The 21,558-nt window shown below is 41.1% G+C and overlaps 1 protein-coding gene and 1 long non-coding RNA gene across 15 annotated transcripts in view; one reads left to right on the plus strand and one right to left on the minus strand.

Moving 5' to 3' along the window:
* The window catches only part of FAM193B (family with sequence similarity 193 member B), a 43,111-nt gene extending 33,971 nt beyond the window's left edge, over positions 1-9,140 (plus strand). For 9 of the 12 annotated variants that reach the window (XM_072631143.1, XM_072631146.1, XM_072631147.1 and 6 more), the window contains 4 exons: positions 1,982-2,969; positions 3,383-3,458; positions 4,861-4,958; positions 8,712-9,140. In XM_072631143.1, the coding sequence (XP_072487244.1) occupies positions 1,982-2,969; positions 3,383-3,458; positions 4,861-4,957 (1,161 nt within the window). In that variant the 3' untranslated portion in view covers position 4,958; positions 8,712-9,140. Of the gene's footprint in view, positions 1-1,981; positions 2,970-3,065; positions 3,257-3,382; positions 3,459-4,860; positions 4,959-6,953 lie in introns of all 12 variants that reach the window. The other 3 variants (XR_011972004.1, XR_011972005.1, XM_072631144.1) reach the window with 2 other exon arrangements.
* Positions 1-21,558, minus strand: part of LOC140518765 (uncharacterized) — a 44,870-nt gene that overhangs the window by 22,479 nt on the left and 833 nt on the right. The gene's annotated exons all lie outside the window — the stretch shown is intronic.

The raw sequence follows: 21,558 nt of genomic DNA on the forward strand, positions 1-21,558 counted from the left end.
TAAATTTTCTCCCTCTCCCCTCTGGATGGCATGCAGTCTTATATGGGTTCTACATATACATTCTTATTAAACACATTTTCACATTAGTCATGTTGCATAGAAGAATTAAAAAGAATGGGAGAAACCATGAGAAAAACCAAAACAAAACATGACACAAGAGAAAAAAGTCTGCTTCATTCTGCATTCTGATTCCATAGTTTTTTCTCTGAATGTGGATGGCATTTTGCCTTAAGAGTCCTTTGGGAATATTTTAGGTCCTTGCGTTGCTGTGAAAGGCTAAGTCTATCAGATGGAGTCCTCACCCACTGTGGCTGTTACTGTGTACAATATTCTCCATTATTCTCATACTTTCTGAGGCGGTCTCCCTGTGTTCTGTTTCAGGAGGAAATGGTTAAAATGACATTGATAATGGGGGGATAGTGGATCTGTCATACTTTTTGTGACTTACATGCTCTGTGGCAGACCTGATGCCCACATAGTTTCAGATTGTCTAGTTCCTCAAGGCCTATAGGCCCAAACCTCTATTGAATAGTGAAAACCCTTCCCACATCAGATGGAGCTCTAGGGTTGTAAACATTTTGTACTGGATAGCTGGTATACCCTCAGTATGGAAAAAGAAACTCTCCTTGTGCTATTACTTAATGTTCCCATCACCTTGATCTCATCTGTCAGGGTCTCAATTCTCTCCATCCAAACTATTTGTTCTTCCTTATATACTAGGGGCTTAATAAACAGGGAGTATTCTGAAGTGCCAGCTACTTATAGGGTCACAAGCATAGTGACAATCTGGTTTCACAGTTACATATATATATGTTGGTGCCAGTAGCATCTTTTAAGCACTCTATAACTACCCTTTCTCACATTTTGCTTACATTCCAAATATTCCAGGGTCTTATGATCTGCATTCCTTTCTTTTTGTTTTTTATGAAGAAAAAGTTTTTATTACAGGGTCTCCTAAGAGAGATAATCAAGCCCCAAAAAAGCATTAGTTGATGATGACCTGTGAAAGCCAGTTTAACAGCTCTGTGTGCCAGGCTGTACTGGCTAGTTATACAGTAAGGTCAATGGCTCAAGGTCCTAAAAAGCAAATTCCTTACAAAAGAAAATTTTAAAATACCCCAATACAGTTTCTGATATAATAGGTGATGTGCCATGCCTTATCCCCTCAATTTATTTATTGTTTTTTTCAATTATGTAATAATTTTTAACATTCTTTTTTTTAAAATTTTTGAGTTCCAAGTTCTCTCACTCCATCCCCTCCCTCCTCCTTGAGAAGGCAAACAATTTGATAGAAATTATACATGAATCTTCATTGTTTTCAAGAATTACTCTGTGTTGCATGATCTTATCTCTGTGTTCTCAAAGGTAGCAATGCATATCATAATCAAAACAAGTTGTTAGAAGATCTGAACAAAATAGTATTCAATCTACTCCTAAAAAACTTATTATAAAATGAAACTCTCCTACCTCACTCCTACCTACCTTTCCTGGCTCGTGCATTATTCTCAGCATTATATTCTAACCAAAGTGAACTACTGGCTGCTCTCCATACCCATGGTGCTACAGTGCTCCTCATGTGTCACATGTGTCCTGGCCTGGCACAGGCCTGGAATGCATTGTCTTTTCACTTCTGCCTTGTAGAATCCTTGGCTTCCTTCGAAGCTTAGCCCAAGTGCCAAGCCTGTCCTGATCTCCTTTAGTTGCTAGCACCCTCCCTCCCAGAAATCACTTTAGGTATACTTTATGTATTATTTATTTTTCAGGTGTACATGTTGTATCCCTTCAGTACAGTGTAAGCATCTGGAGGGCAGGGAAACTGCCCTTGTTTTTGACTGTGTCCTCAGTGACTAGTATGGCTTGTAGCACTTAATATGTTTTGAATGAATGAAAGAGAATTGACTCCCAGGTATCATGACCTCAAGTCTCATGTCATTGCTACCAGAATGGCTCTCCCAGCTAATTCTGCATTTTGTATTTGCAGGAGAAGGAGAGAGCCCAGCTGGAAGCTGAGGGTTCTAAGCGTGCTGATCGCAGCTCCATGACTGGTCGGGGTGCGGAACCATCAGGGGAGAAGCTCTTGGAGTGGCCTCAGCTTGAACTGGAGCGGGTCAACAGCTTCTTGACCAGTCGCTTGCAGGAGATCAAGAACACCATCAAGGAGTCCATCCGAGCCAGCTTCAGTGTTTATGACCTTAATCTGGACGTGAATGACTTTCCTAAAAAGGCAGCCATGCTGGAGCAGAGGGACCTGCTTTCCCGCCTCAATGGCTCATCTGACCTGCAGGAGATTGGCCTAGATCTCTCACCTTTGACTTTGGGTTCCTCCCAGAACCACACACTACACTCCCCCAGCGAACTGGGCCCATCCCAGGATGAGAGAGTGCCTCTTCCCCCACCTCCCACCACTGAGAATGGGCTGCTTAAAAGGCTTAGTGCTGTGCCCAACCTCTCCCGAATGATCTGGGTTCAGTCCCCAAAGGCTGCTGACTCAACTCCTGAAGGGCTGGGCCGGAACGTGAAGGATGCAGTCTCCATCAATGGACCTGAACTCCCTGAGCCCCCCCCTGGAGGAGGGGGGAGGCAAAAGAAGAATAAGAGGCAGAACAGTCAAGCCAAGAAGAGTGAGACATATGTAGTATCCGGGCATCAGGCCAAGCTGGAGAGCCCCCCGAACAAGGGACAGGCTTCAGGAGCCAGGCAACCAGCCAAGGGCCCAGAGCCCCCAGAAGGGCCCCGGGGGAGCCGGACAGGACAGAACTGGGCTTGGAGTGCCAAGGCTGAGAAAGGAAGCTTGTGGAGAAGCCGGAAGAGTGAGGCCAAAATGGACTGGCCGGAGCAGGAATCTGTGCAGCCACCCGGCCCAGGCCATGGGACACTTGGGAGCCCAGCTGGCCTGGGGGCCTCACCACAGACCAAGGGAAAGCACAGGAAGAACCGGAACAAGATGGAGAAATCTACCACCTCTCTGGGTGAGTGAAAAAAAAGAACCAGGTGATTTCATTTTTTTCAGCCCTTTTCCCCAACATGTCACCTTAGGACAAATGTGTTCTGGCTTTGGATTTCAGTTTGGATGAGTTGGGAGACTTGTCACAATAAGAAGCTAAACACCATCCTGCCCTGTTCCAACAGTGCCCCTTCTTCCTTCTCCTTCCATACCCAGAAGGCTATCTGTTGACCATGGACTGGCTATATTTGTCACAAGAAAAAACCTCTGTCTTGGACTTTGTATTTGTCCGTGAGGCAGAGATGATAGGTTGTAAGTCCTTGTTGGGGAGTGGTTGGGGAGTCCTAAGCTGGAAGAAACAGCCATTTCTGGGTAAGCTGTACTTTGGGATCAGGGAACTAGATGATGATGCTGAGTGGCTTTGGGTATTGTTGCTAGATGATGTGTTCCTGCCCAAGGATGTGGATGGAGTAGAAATGGATGAGACGGACCGGGAGGTGGAATACTTCAAGAGGTAGGTGGGGAAGGGGATAAAATCCATGGGAACACCTGGATCTGAGGACCTGTCACTACCTTCTCCATTTAAAATTAATGCTTAGGACCTTTGCTCCACCAAGAAACTCTGGTCAATCAGATGCCTCCATTACTCTTTAGATCCTGGAGAGCTACTAAAATTTTAGAAGTTCTTGACAGGGAAATCTGAGGGTGACCTTTCCCTTCTCGCTGATGCCGCCCCGAAGTTTTTGTGCCACTTGTGTTCTTCTTTGGGTGAGAGTGAGTTGGAAGGATAGAGAGCCCTCCTATGCCATCTTGTGCTGCAAGCAGGATGACTGGCATAGCCTTCATTTCCCTTCCCCCACCCTCTTCTCTGTAGTCACTCAGTGTTAGTTGAATTGATTCTAGGGTTACCAAGGTCAGCTTAATTACTATTTTGTTTTCAGAATACATGACAGGGAAAAGAGTGCAATTAGGTGGAGTATCGTTCAGGATCCTAGTATTAATAGTTTTCCTGGTTTGTCCCTTAAGTCCTTTGACATCTGTGACTTCTCACTGAGTGGCCACATGTCCCTGTCATAAGTAGCTCCCATTGGCTAGGGTCTTACCCTTATCTGATCCATTACCAAAGAACACCTTGGCCAGCTTGAGTGGTCCCAGACTAGGTTGTGCCAAATCTGTAATGGACCAGGGAACCCTGTTTAACCTGATATTTTGGGGGTTTATTCCTGGCCTCCCAATAATCCCCTATCCTGCTTCCTGCACTTCCCCCAGATCTCACCCTCCTGGAAACCAGAATAAATGAATACTCAATTTTTGCAGTTTTCCACTTCTTTGTCATAGGAGGGCATTTCCAGGTTGTAGGATTTGGAGTTGGAATATAACTTAGAGATCATCTAGCTCAACATTGCCCACAGCAATGAGTGGTAGCCTTGGGATTTGATACCAGCTCTTTTGATTCAAGGGCAGTTGAGTGGTACAGTGGATAGAGCGCTGAGCCTAAAGTCAGAAAGACTCATCCTTTTGAGTTCAAATCCATACCCAGACACTTATTAGCTGTGTGTCCCTGGGCAAGTCACTTAACCCTATTTGCCTCAGTTTCCTCATCTGTAAAATGAGCTGAGAAAGGGAATGGCAAAACCACTCCAGTATCTCTGCCAAGAAAACCCCAAATGGGATCCTAAAGACTTGGACATGACGACAGCAAAGAAAACTGACTCCATATCTGGTGCACTTTCCAGTATGTATCGCATTACCTGATGTATGTAAGGAGTGTAGGAAAAGTGTTGCTGATGGTTTGGGGTAGATGGCAATATATCAGACTGTTCTGATCAGTTTGGTTTTCATCTTAGTTGTGGAGAAGCCACATGTCATGCTGGGAGGAACATAAGGGATCCTCTGATTTTTGTCTTTCCTGTCAGGTTCTGCCTGGATTCTGCAAAGCAGACTCGTCAAAAAGTGGCTGTGAACTGGACCAACTTCACCCTCAAGAAGATCACTTCCAGTGCAGCTCAGTGAGGTGTGATGGGGGCAGGGCGTTGTATGCCTCTGGGTGTGCCACATGGGGCAAGGGGGAGGAGAGGGAGGGCTTCTCCTCCCCATTTACCCACTCCTCTTCCCAGACACTCTGCCTCACTGCATCCTCTCTCCAGAACTGGCCTGGCTATGGGAGGCCTCATATGCACGCTTTGTGGACTGGAAAGTTTGGCATCCAGTGTAGCATTCCTGCCTCCTTTCCCTTTCCTATTCCCTATTGTGGCATTGTTTTCCCTCTGCACATCATTCGGTGAGCCTGTAGGCACAGGTATTCTTCCTGCCCTTCCTTTCTTCTTTGACTCTGAGCCCTACTTATTTGCTCTAGATCTATCTTTAGTGGTCAGGTGGGCAAGGAGTTAGGAGGAAAGGAGGTCATGTCCTGTGTTCCATTCCCCCATCCCAGAGTGACTTGGCTTCTTCTAAAGGACCCTTTAATAGGATGCCTGGGGCCTTCCCTCTCCCCAGCTACCAAGTCCCCAGAGTTAATACTCTGATGGGTCCAGGTCCCTTTTGTCTTTTTCATGTCTCATTTTTTTTTTTTGATAAAATTTTGATAAAATGGGGGAGAATACTGACAGACCCCAAGATTTGGGGACCTTGGTCGTGTCCTTTCTCTGTATTATACTCACATTGACCCTCCCATTGGGTATGTAGAAGGGCCATGCTGGACCCAATAAAAAAACTTTTTAATTTTTTTATTTTATTTAAAAAAAGGATAAAATTTTTGTTGCTTCTTAGTGGTTTTTCCATGCCTTCCCTCCTGCCTGGTCCCTTTGTTCTCCTTTACTCTAGCTTCCCTTCTCTACGGGTTCCTGAGATGCATGGGAACACCAGTCATTGGGCATTATCTCATCTCTTCCCCACATGACCTTTTTCAGCACAGGCCAGAGGAGAGCGAAGGCCTGGCTACTCTGTGTCTCTTCTGCTAACAGGGAGGTCAAGTTGTAGGGAGCATAGAACCCCAGTGTTTAGCCTTCACTTCATATCCAACTTGGACTCCAGGGGAAGGACCTTCCTTGTACTTTCCCACACACAGAGCATACCAGATGCAAAGTAAAGCCAGCCTCCTTCCCCCACCCCGAGCCCAGGAGTGTCTGAGTGGGGTAGAGTCATAAGATTTTGAGCAGGAAGGGACCTTACACATCATCTCGTTGAGTCCCCTCATTTTACAGCTGAAGAAGCAGAGGCCCAGAGAGGGGAAGGAACTTCTCCAAGGTTAAACCAGGTAGTAAATCATAGAGCTAGAATTTAGACCTTACGCTGTAAGCCAGGAACAGGGGTATCAAAGGGAAAGGATGGTCCTTGGGATATGAGGAGCATTTTGTAGGAGACAGATGTTAGCGGGATAGTTGAAACCTGTCTGAAAATGGGGAGCTTGGCACCCAGATAGGGAGCCTTCAGCAAGCACCACACCCACCCTGCATTTCTGTGGACTGAGAGAACTACCACTCCCTCCCATATCCCCCTTCTAGGCATGTCCCTCAGCCTGCTGGCCTCTGGCCTCCAGGTTCAGCTGTCTGTCTGAGAGCTTGGATTGTTATACTAAAGGCTGTAGCAGCTGTCCTTCAGGGCCTGGGGAAACTGACTGGAAAGGGGGGGGGAGTGAGATTCCGTTTCTTGAGGGGGAACTCATGGGACAATGGTCTTGTTGTTAAACTTTGCGCAGCTGCTATGTGGCCTGTCTTCCCACCTCTGCGGTGGGGAGTGGAGGGTTGGGGGGATGTGGTTCAGGGCTGCACAGCTGCACTTAGCATTGTGGGGCTGGACCTGGTCCCTGGCACGTTGGCAGCTGCATGCTGTCCTCAGGAATGGAGGAAGAACCTGCTCTATCTGTCCCTTACCCACCAGCCCTCCTCTCCTCCCTTATAGTGAGGTTGGGAACCCTCCCAAGCTACAGGCAGAGTCATTTTCATTCTGAAATAAATGGTTCTAGGAAACTCCCTCACTGCTCCTCCCTTTCCCTCCCCCCTGCCTTTAGGAGTACTCTCTGAACCTCCTGCCTTCCCTCTGAAAATGGGACACTTTCTATCTCTTGAACACAATCATAAGATCCAGAGCTGAAAGGGCCTTTAGAGGTCATCTGGACCACACCCTTCACCCCTATTCCCTAATTTTACAGAAGCTTGCTCAAGATTAAAGTTGGTAAGTAGTTTAGTCAGGATTAGAACCTCTCAGATTCTAACTGGACTTCAAATTTGCTACTTCTATCAGTTTCCCCTGAGCCAACTCCTTAGGGCCTCTAGCTTGACTTGCTGAACACAGAAGTAATAAACTCTTTTGAGAGTTTAGTGGCAGCAGGTTCCCTAACAGCTCAGCTTTGACCTGACTGATACCTTCTTTTTAAAAATCCCTTTGCAACATGTGCCCAATCAGCTGACTAACCCCAGCCCCTCAGCCTTGTTCTAGACTCTCTTTTCTACCCTGGGATGAGCACTGAAAGTTCGTAGGGTTCTGTCCCTAACTTTACCATCAGTGGTGAGGTGAGGAGCCTTTACAGAATGCAGCAAGAATGTTGAGTATCCTTTGAGTATCCCTTGGCCACTTTTCCATTTGGGGGACGTAGTCTGTTCACAGATTCCTAAGCATCCCTCTGGGCAATCAAAATTGTCCCCTGCACTCGAGCTGATCTAGGATGTGGAAGGTCAATACCTCTGACCTGTAGGGAGAGCCCTTCCTCAGGACAGACATAGACTTGCTGTTGAGACTCAGTCCTTTATGAAATTCTTCACTTTTACAAATTTCTCCTTCCCTTCTGTCCCCTGTTCCCCAAGTTCCCTTCCAGGAGGGCATCAGGTAGGCATAGACAGGAGAAATAAACAGGAGCACAAAGAACGCAGGCTCAGAATTACTGCTCTGACTTTTCTGTACCAATGCCTCGATCTTCTCTTGGGTTCCTTCCCTAGTCTCCCTTGGATCTGTGGAGCCAACATTCCCAACCAGCCTTTTCTGGGCTAGTTGCTGAGTGGCCTGAAACTGGAAGGCCAGGGTACTCTCTACTCATTCCCTTTTCTTTTCCCCTTCCCCCTCCAACTTAGGTATGGAGAGCTGAACAGCCAGGGTTGTTAATACCAGGTGCTGATCCTTATCTAGAAATGTCTGGGGATGGGAAGCTGGAGGAGCAAGGGTCAAGGTAACAGAGAGCTAGACACCTGTAAAAGCAGCAAAATCTCAGGGCCTTGGAGATCGATAGCCAGAGGTCATCTAGCTATTGGGGTCGGCCTCCTCAGAAGAAGAATTGCTGGGCTTCTTCCATCAGAGATGATAGGAGCCTGACATTCAGCATGACATCCTGGTTCTGCCACAGTCAAAGGGAGCAGAAATTGGTGGTGGTAGTGCCCTCTTGCTCTAAGGAGGACCAGCACTGGTAGCAAAAAGGACCCTTTGTGCTCATCCCAGGAGGTGGTTCCACTTCTCTTGAGGCCTGGAATACCTTTTGAATGCACCCACTAAATTCTGTCCTGTCCGTCTCCTCCCAGACATGTGTTCTCCTTCCTGTGATTGGGGAAATGGGGATTAGGACTGAAGGCAATCCAGATATCCTAATAAATGTTTTTGATTTCTTTTTGTAACCCAAGGAGCGGAAATGGTAGGCAGGTCTGCTCCTGTTGCCATGGTGATCATGGGGTGGAGGTGGGGGTAAGTGAAGGGATTGGAACCATTCCTGATGTATGTTAATAGCCTGAACTATGGAACAGGAAGAGAAGCTGGTTGTGTTATCACCCTCTTTTTTCCCCAGCCCCTGCCTGGTCCACTGAACTATTCTTCTCCAGGATGGTCGTAGCTCTTGGGTATTGGCTGAATGTCTGGAGAGAAAATACTCTCCCTCCCCTCTCCTGTTCTCACGGTGGCTCTGTCATTCATACCTGTCCACTTGCCACTTGACCACCTAAGAACCCCTCTCCCCGGATGAACCAAAACCTGGATAGACACTGAGCTGTGATGGAAACAAACTCTGGATCTTCGAAAAGCCGATTTCTGGTGCTAGCCAGCCTCCATACTTGGAGCCCGGACTGGGACGGGCTGCTCCCCCAGGGCACTGTGGGGTGAAGGAGCTGGTGGAATTGCCTGCCCAGCGCTTCTCTCTGTGTTTGGTTTTTTTTTATTCTTTACTTTTGATACTGTGAAGATCTTTCATGCTGAAAGATTAAATGACATTTGGACACAGGCAGTGTGCACAGTGATTTGTTCATCTTACTTAGGATCAGACCAAGCCAAGGTTTGCTGCAGGCACAGGCCTGAGGGGCCTTCATGGGGCTGAGGGGGCAACAGAGATCTCACCATGCATCCTCCCTGTGCTGGGGATAGGGGTGGGAGGCCACTGGACTTTCAAAGCTTAATTATCTCCAGTGGATACTTTTGTTTCTTTACCACCTCCCCTTGGTGTCCACACTCTGTCAGTCTCGGCCTCCTTTTTTCAGCATTCGCTAAATGAAGGAGATTGCTGAACTCTGTGATGCATAGCCACATGGTGTCAGCATGAGATGAGAGCTGTTCAGTAGCTGATCTGGGGCAGTGGCCGTGGGGCTAGGGGGTGATGAGCAGATCAGAATCATTAAAAACATAGCATGGTTTCCCAGACAAAATCCAGCCTGCTCTCCTGAATTCTGGGTCCAGTTCACTGTTTATCTACTTTCATTCATTCAACAAGCATACTTAGCAATACCTACTCCGTGAAAGGCACATAAAACAACATCTCCTTGCACACTGAGGAGTGTAAGTTGTACCAGAAGGACATGTTGGAGATAACTATGTACAAGATGTTTTGAGGAGGGAGGCAATACTAACAACAAGAGCAGGACCCCTCTGCCTGTGTTATGTTTCCTGACAAATTAGCTCAGCAGGCAGCTTCTGGTCCGGATGGGTGTCATCTGGGTAATAGTAATTGTCTCCCATCACTGGATTTTACTGAGGAGCCTTTGCGGGGGCTAACTGTAATGAGTATATTTGGGACTAAGATCCATTTAGAACTCACCTGCTGTCAAAAGAGTTCTTTCTGGACTCTACAGAATCCACCTCTTTCATGACACTGTCAGTCAGCTCAGGTGAGCATGTTTCTATTTTATGCCTCAATTGACATTAACATTTAGTGGGTCATTGAACAAAGCTATGTAGTCTTATCTAATTTTAACATGTATAGGATATACCCTAAGGAGAACCACAAGGCTTCATTTTCTTCTAAGTTTAATGCTTTTTTTTTTTTTAAGGTGCCATCTTTATTTTTTCACCTTGTAGTTTGTGTGACCATAAAGTTGTGGTATATATAAAATTCTATGAAAGCCTGCCTGTTCCCTCTACACATTAAAAAAAAAACACAACACAACCTAGGATATTCTAAAAATGTACATGACTTTTCATAAAAGATTTACATAGAGATGAGAAAATAAGCACATGTGTTAGTAGATGCCAGATTTCTTAGTCACCTTTTTATGGAAGAAGCACCATGTAGTATTTTTCTTTTGGAATCTCTAGAACAGAGTAGGCACACAAGACCCAGAAGTAACCGAATATGACAAAATAGTGTTCAATAAAATCAAAGACTAACTTCTGGGGTAATGACTCACTCTTCACTAAAAACTGGTGGAAAAATGAAACAGTCTGGCAGAAATTAAATGTAGACTAACATCTGATGTAACATACCACAGTAAACTCCAAATGGATACATAATCTAGATATAAAAGATCATCAAAGCATAGAGGGAAATATCTTTCACAACTGGATAGGGAAAGAGTTCTTGAACAAACAAAAGAAAGGGTCACAGGAGATAAAAATGGACAGTTTTTATTATTAAAAAAAGTTAAAACAAAGTCAACTCAATTAGGAGGGAAACAGCCAGAAAAAATCTGCAACATGCTCTAATAAAAATTCTGATTCCTAAGATAACTAGGAAATTGATATAAATACCTAAGAACAAGAGCTATTCCCCAGGGGATAAATGATCAAAGGATATGATTATACAGTTCTCAAGAGAAATCAAGCTTTTAAACTTTTCATGTGAAAAGTTATTCCAAATCACAAAACAAAACTGTGGTTCCATTTAATGCCCATCAGATTGACAAAGATGACAGTTATTGGAGTTGTTATGGGAGGATACACATATTAGCGTGTTGTCAATAGAACCTTGTAGTGGTCCAGCCATTTTGGAAAGTCATCAGATTGTGCAGATCCTTTGACCCAGTGACACCAGTATTAGACTTACAACCCAAAAAGATCAAAGAAAGAGGGAAGGACCCATGTATACCAAAATATTTATAGCAGCACTTTTTTATTGTAGCAAAGAACTAGAAGCAGTACTCATCAATAGTGGAGTGGCTGAACAAATTATAGTATATGAATGTTATGAAATACTATTGTACCATAATGACTACAACATTGTTAAAAAAAAAAAAAGAATTGTGAAAGACCTAAGAAGTGGGATAAATGCAATGATCAGTGTAAAAGACCGGTAAGTTATGCTTGGTGGGAGAGATGATAGACAAGAGGCAAGAATCTATGTGACCCCATGAACTTTGTTCATGGGGTTTTCTTGGCAAACATACTGGAGTGATTGGTCATTTCCTTCTCTGGTGTATCCCCATTTTATAGATGTGGAACTGAGGCGAATAGGGATTAAGTGCCTTGCCCAGGGGCACATAGCTAATAAGTACCTGAGGCTGTATTTCAACTAAGATCTTTCTGACTCCAGGCCTGATGTACCACCTAGCTGCTGTTGATAGTGATACCAAAAAAAAAGGGAGGAAAAAAGCATCAATGGATTATAGAGTAGAAGGAAATTCAGAAGCATCAGACAAGTAAGATAGTATTGGAATTACCATGTTAAATTAGAAACATAGTTCATGTACATATATATATACACACACACACACATATATACACAGAATAGAAACTATTTTGATGTCTTGAATCAATCCTTGAGTGCCTTTAAAATTGTGTCACCTACAATACTTTACTCTTTTTTTGTAAATAGCATTTTTTCAATTATATTTAAAAAGTTTTCAACATTCATTTTTAATAAGATTTTCAGTTCTAAATTTGTTTCTCAAAGATGACAAGCAGTCTGATATAGGTTATATATGTAATCATGTTAAACATATTTCCACATTACTCATGTTGTGAAAGAACAGAACAAAAAGAAAAAAACAACATAAAAAACGCAAAGAAAGTGAAAATAGTATGCTAGTATGCTTCTATCTGCATTCGGATTCCATCAGTTCTTTCTCTGATTGTGGATGATGCTGATTTATTCTGTATCTATTCAATCCAATGTGCCTGCTTTAAGATTCCATCTTAAGTACCACTTTGTGTGTTCAGTTGTCTTATTATGGTTTAGAGAGAAGGTGGCTTTCTTCTCCTCTCACTTTATACTCCCTCTAGTTGACATCAGCTCCCATGGACTCAATTATCATCCCTATGCCAACAAGGCTCACCCCTCCTCCCCCCCAATCCTCAAGCTTTATATCCAGCTCTAGTATCTCGAGTTTTAGTCCTAGCTATATCACCTTTGGTACATGCCCAACTGCATGGCATAGGAATATAGGTATCCAAAACTCTTCCTTCCGAAGTCACTCCTCTTCTGAATTTCCCCATTTCTGTAGAGGGAACCATTATCCTTTTAGTCATCCAGGTTTATAAGTCCTGTCATTTCCCCCATGCTTTATTTTCACACTATATATCCAAATCTGTTGACACATCTTGTTTCTACTTTCATTTCTATTAGTCTGTCCCCTTCTCTCCAGCTACACAGTCACCACCCTAGTTCAAGCCTTCATTACTTCCCACTTAGACAATTATAGTAGCCTCCTAATTGGTCTCCCTGCCTCAGGTCTCCAAATGTCATCCTCCACACAGCTACCAAAGTGTTTCTCCAGAAATGCAGTTCTAACCATATCACTGTTCACCCCAGTAAACTCTAATGCAGGGATTCTTCACTTTTCTTATGATTGCCATTTCTCAATCGGTAAAGCCTAAGGACCCAATCTCAGAATGTTTTTAAATTAGTAAAGTAAAATACATAAGATTACTAAACCAATTATATTGAAATAGTTTTCAACATATTTTAAAAAATAAATTCATGGGCCCTGGATTAAAAGCCTGATAGTAACTTTCTATTAGCTCTAAGAATTCTTCATTTGGTACTGAAAGTCTTTGACAACCTGGCCCTAACCTACTTTTCCAACTTTACTACGTATTACCTTCTTACATACTATAGTCCAATCAAACTGACCTTTCTGTTCTTAATACATGGCACTCCATCTCCTAGTTCTATGCTTTTGCAACGGCTATTCCCCCGTGGCTGGAATGTACTCCATCCTCACCTTTTAGAATCTCTAGTTTCCTTCGAGGTTCAGGTCAAGTCACCTTTACAAGAAGTCTTTCTTTTTCCTTCAGCTCCTACTTCCCCCCCAAATTATCTGGTCTCTTTTATGTATACATATATTAATACATGTTTTCTGCCTCAGATGAACTATAAACTCCTTGAAGACAAACTCACTTTTGTCTTCGTATTTCTAGTGTCTGGCACAGTGCCTGGTACATAATACGTTATAAATATTTGTTGATTCATTGGTTGTACTATAGTAGTCAACAGTGAAAAGCAATCACTACAAAAATGCTGGCAAATCTATTTTGCACGTTATCTCTTGCCAGTCCAGCTTATTAACCAATGATCAGCAAGGATTTGAGTGCATGCTGTTTGATATATTAATGTGCTGGGTGTCTGAAGATTAAAAAAATGATGATCCCTGCCCTCAGGGAACTACGATCCAATCAAGAAATACATGATTATAATACAAATTCAAAAATTATGTTCATAGGAAAGGCTAAAGTGTCAGGATATTACAAAAGGGAGGGAGTACTTCTAGCTTTAAAAAGCCACTTATGTAGTGCTTGAAGATTTGCAAGGCACTTTACAAATATTTCATTTGAACCTCACAACCAGAGGTTGTTGGGGGGGGGCGGGGTATAAATGCTGTTATCTCCATTTTAGAGATGAGCAAAACGAGTCAGAGATTGACTTGCCCAGGATCACACAGTAAGTGTCTGAAGCTGTATCTGAATTTAGGTCTTAGACTCCAGGTCCAGAACTCTAGCCACTGCTCTACCCTGCTGCCTTGGGGAAGATTAAGGAATCCAGGAGGTAGCACCTGAAGAGTATCGGGCTGAAGAAGTGTCAACAGGAGAGCATGGAGAGGCTGTGTTGTAGCCATGGAGAATAATCTGCCACATCATAAACAGGAAAGCACATAATAAAAAGAAACAGCAACTAGATCAAAATTCTTCTCAGGACCTTTCCTGTAAAATGAAAGGACTGAACTAGAGAATCTCTAGATTTCCTGTATCCACTGCCCCTCATCATAGCCAATCCTTATAACAAAGAATTTTCTTGGAAAGAAAGGAAGAGAAAATATAATTAACAATGGTCAACATACATTTTTAAAGTTGCTTTTCCTAACTGTTGGAGTTTGTTGATACCCACTGCATGCCTCTCCACTGCCTTTTGTGACACACTCATTTCAGAAGCAATTGTGTTCTTTGTCTCTGACTACCATATATATAGAACATTAATAGTAAAAAAAGATGGGCCTTTTCTTTTAAGGGAGACTTGGTTCAGCAACAGAGCTTTGCAATTTCTTGAATACAATCCAGTCTGCTCTCCTCCAGTGTTCAACTCTAGTTTTAACTGGTTCATCTGTACTGTCTATCTCAAATCTATAAAACTATGAACAAGTGTTTTAGGGTGTCGATCTAAATTCATGTTGAAATCTCATCAATAAACACTCTCCATCAACTTGGTCTGGAAAGACCAAGTGTGAATGGAAAAACCAAACTGTCTTTGGGTGATTACAGATCTCTTCCAGGAACCTCTGCCATATATCCTGGAGTCTGCTACTGTCAGCAGGATGTCATCCACCAATGAGCAACTGGAGGACTTCATCATGCACAGAAAAACCCTCCTTAACCTGAGCTCTGTGATGTGTCATAGCAGTGAATACCATTGATGTGCATCATCTCTCAGTTTTATTCATCATTTCATAATAGTCATTGCAATGGGTTATTTCCATTATATCTTTCAAAGAATCTTGGATGATCTTGATGTATGGACAGGAGAAATTTCAAGAGACTTTAAGGCAACATTTTGTTCTACTAAATCAAATGCTTTTCATAATAAACAATAAGCATAATGGGATATTATATTTTCTTCATCTTTCAGTTAATTGTGAAATGGTGAAGATGTGGGTTGAATATTGCTGGCAATATTTTTCTACTAATTGTTCATTGAGGATGCCCTGGATTCATGTATGGCTTACTCCTCTAAAGCTTTTGTATGGTTGGAACAATAGGTTTCTCGTCATCCATGTTCTGTTGGTCACCTTTTCCAGCAATAATAATGTCTTAGGTTTGTTTGTTTGTTCCCCAAACATTGGGTATCATCTCCTCCTTTATGTCTCTTGTGTGTCAGTCATCACACTCTTACAGATATGTATTCCTCCAGCACAGATTATTATATGTACATCGTCTACTTTTTTTTTCTGTCTTGGTTCCCTTACTTGCCATTTCTACCTCCTCTATAAGCATATCTGGGACTGTTATGCTACAGTCTCAATGTAGTGGTTCCATTGTCCTTGATGGAGAAAACAGTTTTCTTATAATTTTTTAAAATTTCCCCCCATTTTCTTCTGTTTGTATTTTTTCCTTTTTCATCCTTGAATGCCCTTTTAATGACCTTGCTTTGTTGAATATCTTGCATTCCTTAAAATAGTTTTAATTTCCATTTTAATTTCAAATTAATTTTAACTTCCATACAGAATATCATTTAAAATTTTTAAAAACTTTTACTTTCTCTTCTTCACCCAACCACTGAGAAAGCAAGGAATCCTATATACATTATATATATGAAGTTATGCAAAACATTTTTCCATATCAGCCATGCTGTAAAAAAAAAGGGGGGGGGGTGGAGAAGAAAGGAAAGAACAAGAACAAGAAAGAAAAATAAAGAGAAATAATATGCTTCAATTTGCACTCACAGTCTACTAGTTCTCTTTTTGGAGGTGAATAGCATTTTTCATCATGAGTCCTTTGGAAGTGTTATAGGTATATTTTTTTTTGGTAAATTTTAAAATTTATTTATTTCATTTAAACATAAATACAATATGAGAAAAGAAAACACTGCCATGAACAGAGCAGAACATAAGAGAAGATTCAATATAAAGCAATAAATTTCCATTTCAAGAAAACCTATATAATAAATACTACACATTGTTTTCAAAGCTGCCCAGCTTTTGTTCTCTGCTGTGTTCTTTTTTATTTTTCCCCTCCCCCCAAAGGCTACAATTAAGCATGGATGTACACACATATACATAGATATCTATAAACATACACCTATATACACATATACAATCATACACATATATGTAAGACTGTACTATGCTTATTTCCTCCTATCATCTGTTTCTCTGAAGATGGATAGTATCTTCCTTCATAAGTCCAAGTCTTTCCATGTTTTTCTAAATCTACCAGATCGTTATTTCCTACACCATAGCAATATTCCAAACCAATCACATCCTATCTGAGAGATTGTCTATAAATGTTTCCCCCTTCCCCCATTTTCTGCATTCCTTCTGTTCTTGGCTGCATAGGTTTTATTTATACAGGAAATTTTTAATTTAAAATAATCAAAATTATCAATTTTGCTTTTCAACAATGTTCTTGCCTTATAATATAATTTGTGGTCTGACACTACTGAATCTGCTTCTTTTACATCTTTTTTCCCTGGTTTCTTTGAAGTTCCTGACCTTTTATTTTTCCAAATTAACTTTGTTATTTTTTTTTCTAACTCAGTATGATTTTTTTTTTAGTAATTTAATTGAGATGGTATTGAATAAGTAGAGTAGTTAGGTAAAATTGTCATTTAAAAAATTATATTGGCTTTACCTACCCATGAACAATAAATATTACTTTAATTACTTAGATCTGAATTTATTTGTATAAAAAATTTTATGTTCATATAGCTCCCTGTGTATATTTTGGCAGGTATACAATACAATATTTTATAATATCTGCTTAATTTAAATGGTCTAAAACAATGCTGAATAATATTGCAACACAGTGTTGTTTCCCTACTTTTCTCTTTTGATTAAATCTATTTTAGTTTTAACTTTGAGATCATGATTACTATCTGTGCTTTTTTTACAGAATAAATTCTGCTTCTGACTATATTTATCTTTGTGTATATCTCTCACTTTTATAGCATTTCCTGAAAGCAACATATTGTGGAATTAAAATTTTTAATCTGCTATCAGTTTCCATTTTATAGGTAAATTCATCCCATTCACATTCTATGCTATAGTTACTTGTGTAATTCCTCCTTTCTATTTAGCTTCACTACCTTCTCATCTGATTCCTATCCCTCCTCACTCCTGTTTTACTTCTACCCCCTACCTTGTCCTATTCTTTAACCTACTTACCCCTCCTAATGTTCCTTCCTTATTCTCTTCCTGGCCCTATCCCCTTGCCTTCTTATTTCTTTCTAAGATTTTTTTGTACCCTTCTCGAAATACATGTTGTTCCCTCTTTAACTCATTCCCAATGAGAGTAAGGTTCCAGCACTACCTGCCCTCCCTACTACTAGCTTCTTCTGTATCAATGTTTCTTTTTATGCTTCATCTGAATGAGTTAATCTCTTCCTACACAGTTTTATTTTATTAGAATTGCCCCATCATATTCAGCTGAGCCCAACCCTTTCTCTCAAACTACCCAAATAACAATGGCAGTCATAAGAGTACTGATAATACGTTCACATATAAGAAGTCAACAATTTGATCTTAATGAGTCCCTTATAATAGATCTTTAATGTTTACTTTATATTTCTCCTGGATGTTATATGTCAAGTTTTCCCTTAAACTCTGCTGTTTTTGTCACAAATACCTGAAAGCCTTTCAGTTTGTTAAATATTCATTTTATTTTCATTCAGGATTGTACTTAACTTTGCTGGGTAAATTACCCTTGGTAGTAACCACAGCTTTTGCTCTATGAAATGTAGTATTCCAAGATCTACGGTAATTCAGTATATTAGCTTCTAGGTCTTATGTAATTTTTATTGTAGCTCTACGATACTTAAATTATTATTTTTTCCTTGCTTCCAATATTTTCTCCTTACCTGGGAACTTTGAAACTTGGCTACAATATTCTTCTAAGTTTTCCCCTTTCTTTTTCATGTGATCTCTTTCAGGTGGTGATTAATGGATTTTTCCTATTTCTGCTGTGCTTTCTTGTTCTAGAACTTCAGGGCAATTTTCCTTGATAATTTCTTGTAATACTGTATCAAGATTCTTTTTTTAATTGTAATTTTCAGGTAGCCATACCATTCTTATATTATTTCTCCTTGATCTGTTCTCCAGATTAGTTGTTTTTCTGATGAGATGTTTCACATTTTCCTTCTATTTTTTTGTTCAATTTTATTATTTCTTAGAATGTCTTTAGCGTCCCTTTGCCCAATTCTAGTTTCAAGGAATTATTTTCTTCCTTAAGTTTTTGATTCTCTATTTCAAGTTGATTGACTTCTTTTCTAATAATTTTCTTGAATTGCTCTTATTTTTTTTTCTAATTTTTCCTTGATCTCTCTTATTTGATTTTAAAAGTCCTTTTTAAATTCTTCTAAGAACTCTTTTTGTGCTTGGGACCATTTGACTATGATTCACTACATTGATGAGTTGCTATGTCTTTCAAGGGTGATTATTCTTGCAATATTGTTACTGTGTACATTGCTGTCCTAGTTCTTACATCATAAGTTTTCCCAGGTTTTTCTAAACCATCCTCCTCATCATTTCTTACAGAAGAATGGCATTTCAGCTAGAGTATGATTTTTTAAAGACTTCCTGTTCCTTTCTTAAGCCAAATATTTTGTACAGATGGGAAAGTCGTCATTTGGGTTGGTGGTTATGAAATTTTTTGGTAACAATAAGATCTAAGATCTTTTTCCAAGACTTTGAGGTCCTTTTGCCATTGAAAATCAATCAGTCTCTCAACAAATTTTGTCACCTCCATCAAGAAGGTGTATATTGGTCTAGTCCAGCTTTCCTTCCCACCTGTGGTTTCTTTAATGCCTTTCCTACTTTTTCATTCAACATATCTGGGATTGTGAAGATCTATTCCAAATGTGGTGGGTGACTCCAAACAAAAGTTTGTTCATTTTTACAGATATTTCCCATTTTTTGTCTGTCTTCCAGCTTCATCCTAAAGTGCCCTTCAGATGCTTTTGCTTAGTTGGTTCTCTCATCAAACTCTATAAACTTGTTTTTCCCTCTGCTACTCTTGCTGTTTTATCTGGCAATTCTGATCTTAATTTTTTCTCATCTAAGTCTTCCAGAATTCATTCCCCCTCCCTCAGGCCATGGGAAAGTTACTCTGCTCATTTTTTGGAACTCTTTCCCTAAACAGCAGACCATGCTTTAGCTTCATATTTCATCTACTTATCCAGCCAAGCCATCTGCCTGCCAGTGCAGGCAGTGCACCTCTGCACTGGAATCAGCATTCTCCACAATGGACTTGACACCTAGACCTTCACACCCAGTTCTTCCAGAATCCATACCTCCAGTCCCCAGAGAAGTTAATCTACTAATTTTTGGAACTCCAGACCTCAGACCCAAACCAGATGATTGGTATTTAAGTTTGTGCAAATTTGCTCACTTAAGCCTACTTCAAATTTACAGACTGTCCTTGGACATCAGACTAAGGTTTAGCTTTGGGTGTCATATAGCCATCCATCCAGGCCATTTCATCATCTGCCTTTCGTTGCTGACCTGTTATGCCCTCCCACCCCCTTTCCACCTCACTCATTACCTTTGCCACTGCTCTCATATATGTGCTGTTCCTCCCTATTTGAATGTAAGCTCCTTGAGGTCAGGGATTATCATTTTTTAAAATGATACTTGGTGCTTTATAAATCCTTTTCATTCGCTGTCCCATCCTCACCCCCTCCTTCTCCTAGCCTGATGTAGTAAAAATAGTTCTAGACTTGGAATTACAGACCTAGCTTTGTGTCCCAGCTCTGTCCCTTACTACTTCTGTTACTTTGGGCAAACAAATAATCATACTTGTACCACCTACCATATGGAATTGTTGTAGAGAAATTATTTATAAACCCTAAAGTACTATAGAAATGGGAGGTATCCCATTGGAGATGATAATCCTTGCCCCAACTCCCTAACAAGGCTTATGTGTTTGAACGAGAAAATGTAATTGTAGAGCACTCTAATATGTGAGCCATTTTTGCTTGTTTACTATCTATTCATATTTCAATATTTCCACGGATCTGTGATCTTCCATCAGTGTTGATCATTGATCCATGCCTTATTGTCCATGTTTTCCTCAATGATCCTTTAAATTTCTTCCCTTTTTTTGTGAACTTAACAGTCACCAACATAAACATTTCAGTACACAAAGAACAAAGAAAAAAGATTGTATAGGAAACTGAATTTATGTTCATTTTAAAGTACATATTAAATTTTAAATGGTAGTAACTATATTACTGTGTCCCCTTCTGAACTTTGTTTTCTTCTGTATTTTTTGTTTTATTGATTCTTTTTGTGTCTGTCACTTCTCACTAACCCACTCTGTGCACAAACATACAAAGATCTCCCCAGAGAAAAATAAGTACAGTAACTCAAACAAATCAACACGTTGGCCATATTTTAAAAAATGAACGTCTCATTTTATGCCTTTAGTTTATCATCACTCTGCCAAGAAGCAGAAGGCATGCTTCATCATCAGTTTATTGAAGTCATGATGGATCATTTCATTGATCGGGGTTCTGAAGTTTTTCAGGGTTATTTTCTTTTACATTATTTCACTTGTCAGGCAAATGGTTTTCATATTTCACTCTATGGATTCACAAAACCTTACCGATTTTCTTTAAGTTCTTCATACTCATCATTTCTTATAGCACAGTAATATGACTCCCGTACCATCATTCTTTTAGCCATTCCCTAACTGATGGGTACTCTCTTTGTTTCTGGCTGTCCAGTGCTAGGGTTGGAAGCTCAATTCCAGGTGGACAGTCTCCGGCGGGTAAAGGTGGGAACTTCTAAATCTTAGAGTTCTCACGAGGCCCCCCCAGGAAACGACTGGGAATCGAGGTGAACCGAGCTATCTCGTGTATTTCCGCCTCTTCCCGTGAGAAACGTGATGGGAGAGAGCTCTCCCCGCCCTCGAGATTGTCCCGGATCTGGGCACACTATTGTTATCTAACAGCACGGTATTCAGATGCAAACTATGCGGCTGGAGAGCTTAAGTAGGATCAGGAAAGCCTGAAAGCGCTCTTGGGCGGAGGGGCCACGTGTGAGGACAACAAGGCTCTGCTTTTCCTTTCTCCTCTCTCCCCACTTACACTTCTACTTCCAATCTCTTATTGTAAGATCTTTGCCTCCTTGGGAGAGTCTTCGCTCCCTCCTAAGGAAGAATTCCCCTGCACTTGTAACCAAACCCTGAAATAAAGCTCAACCCTTGTTCGACTCTGGAACGTCCTTTCTCTCATACGAGCATCCGGTTTGGCCAGCCGAAGACCTCCGATAGAGGTAAGGGAAGACTCA

The sequence above is a fragment of the Notamacropus eugenii genome, chromosome 1 (assembly GCF_028372415.1).
Source record: "Notamacropus eugenii isolate mMacEug1 chromosome 1, mMacEug1.pri_v2, whole genome shotgun sequence".
Classification (NCBI taxonomy): domain Eukaryota; kingdom Metazoa; phylum Chordata; class Mammalia; order Diprotodontia; family Macropodidae; genus Notamacropus; species Notamacropus eugenii.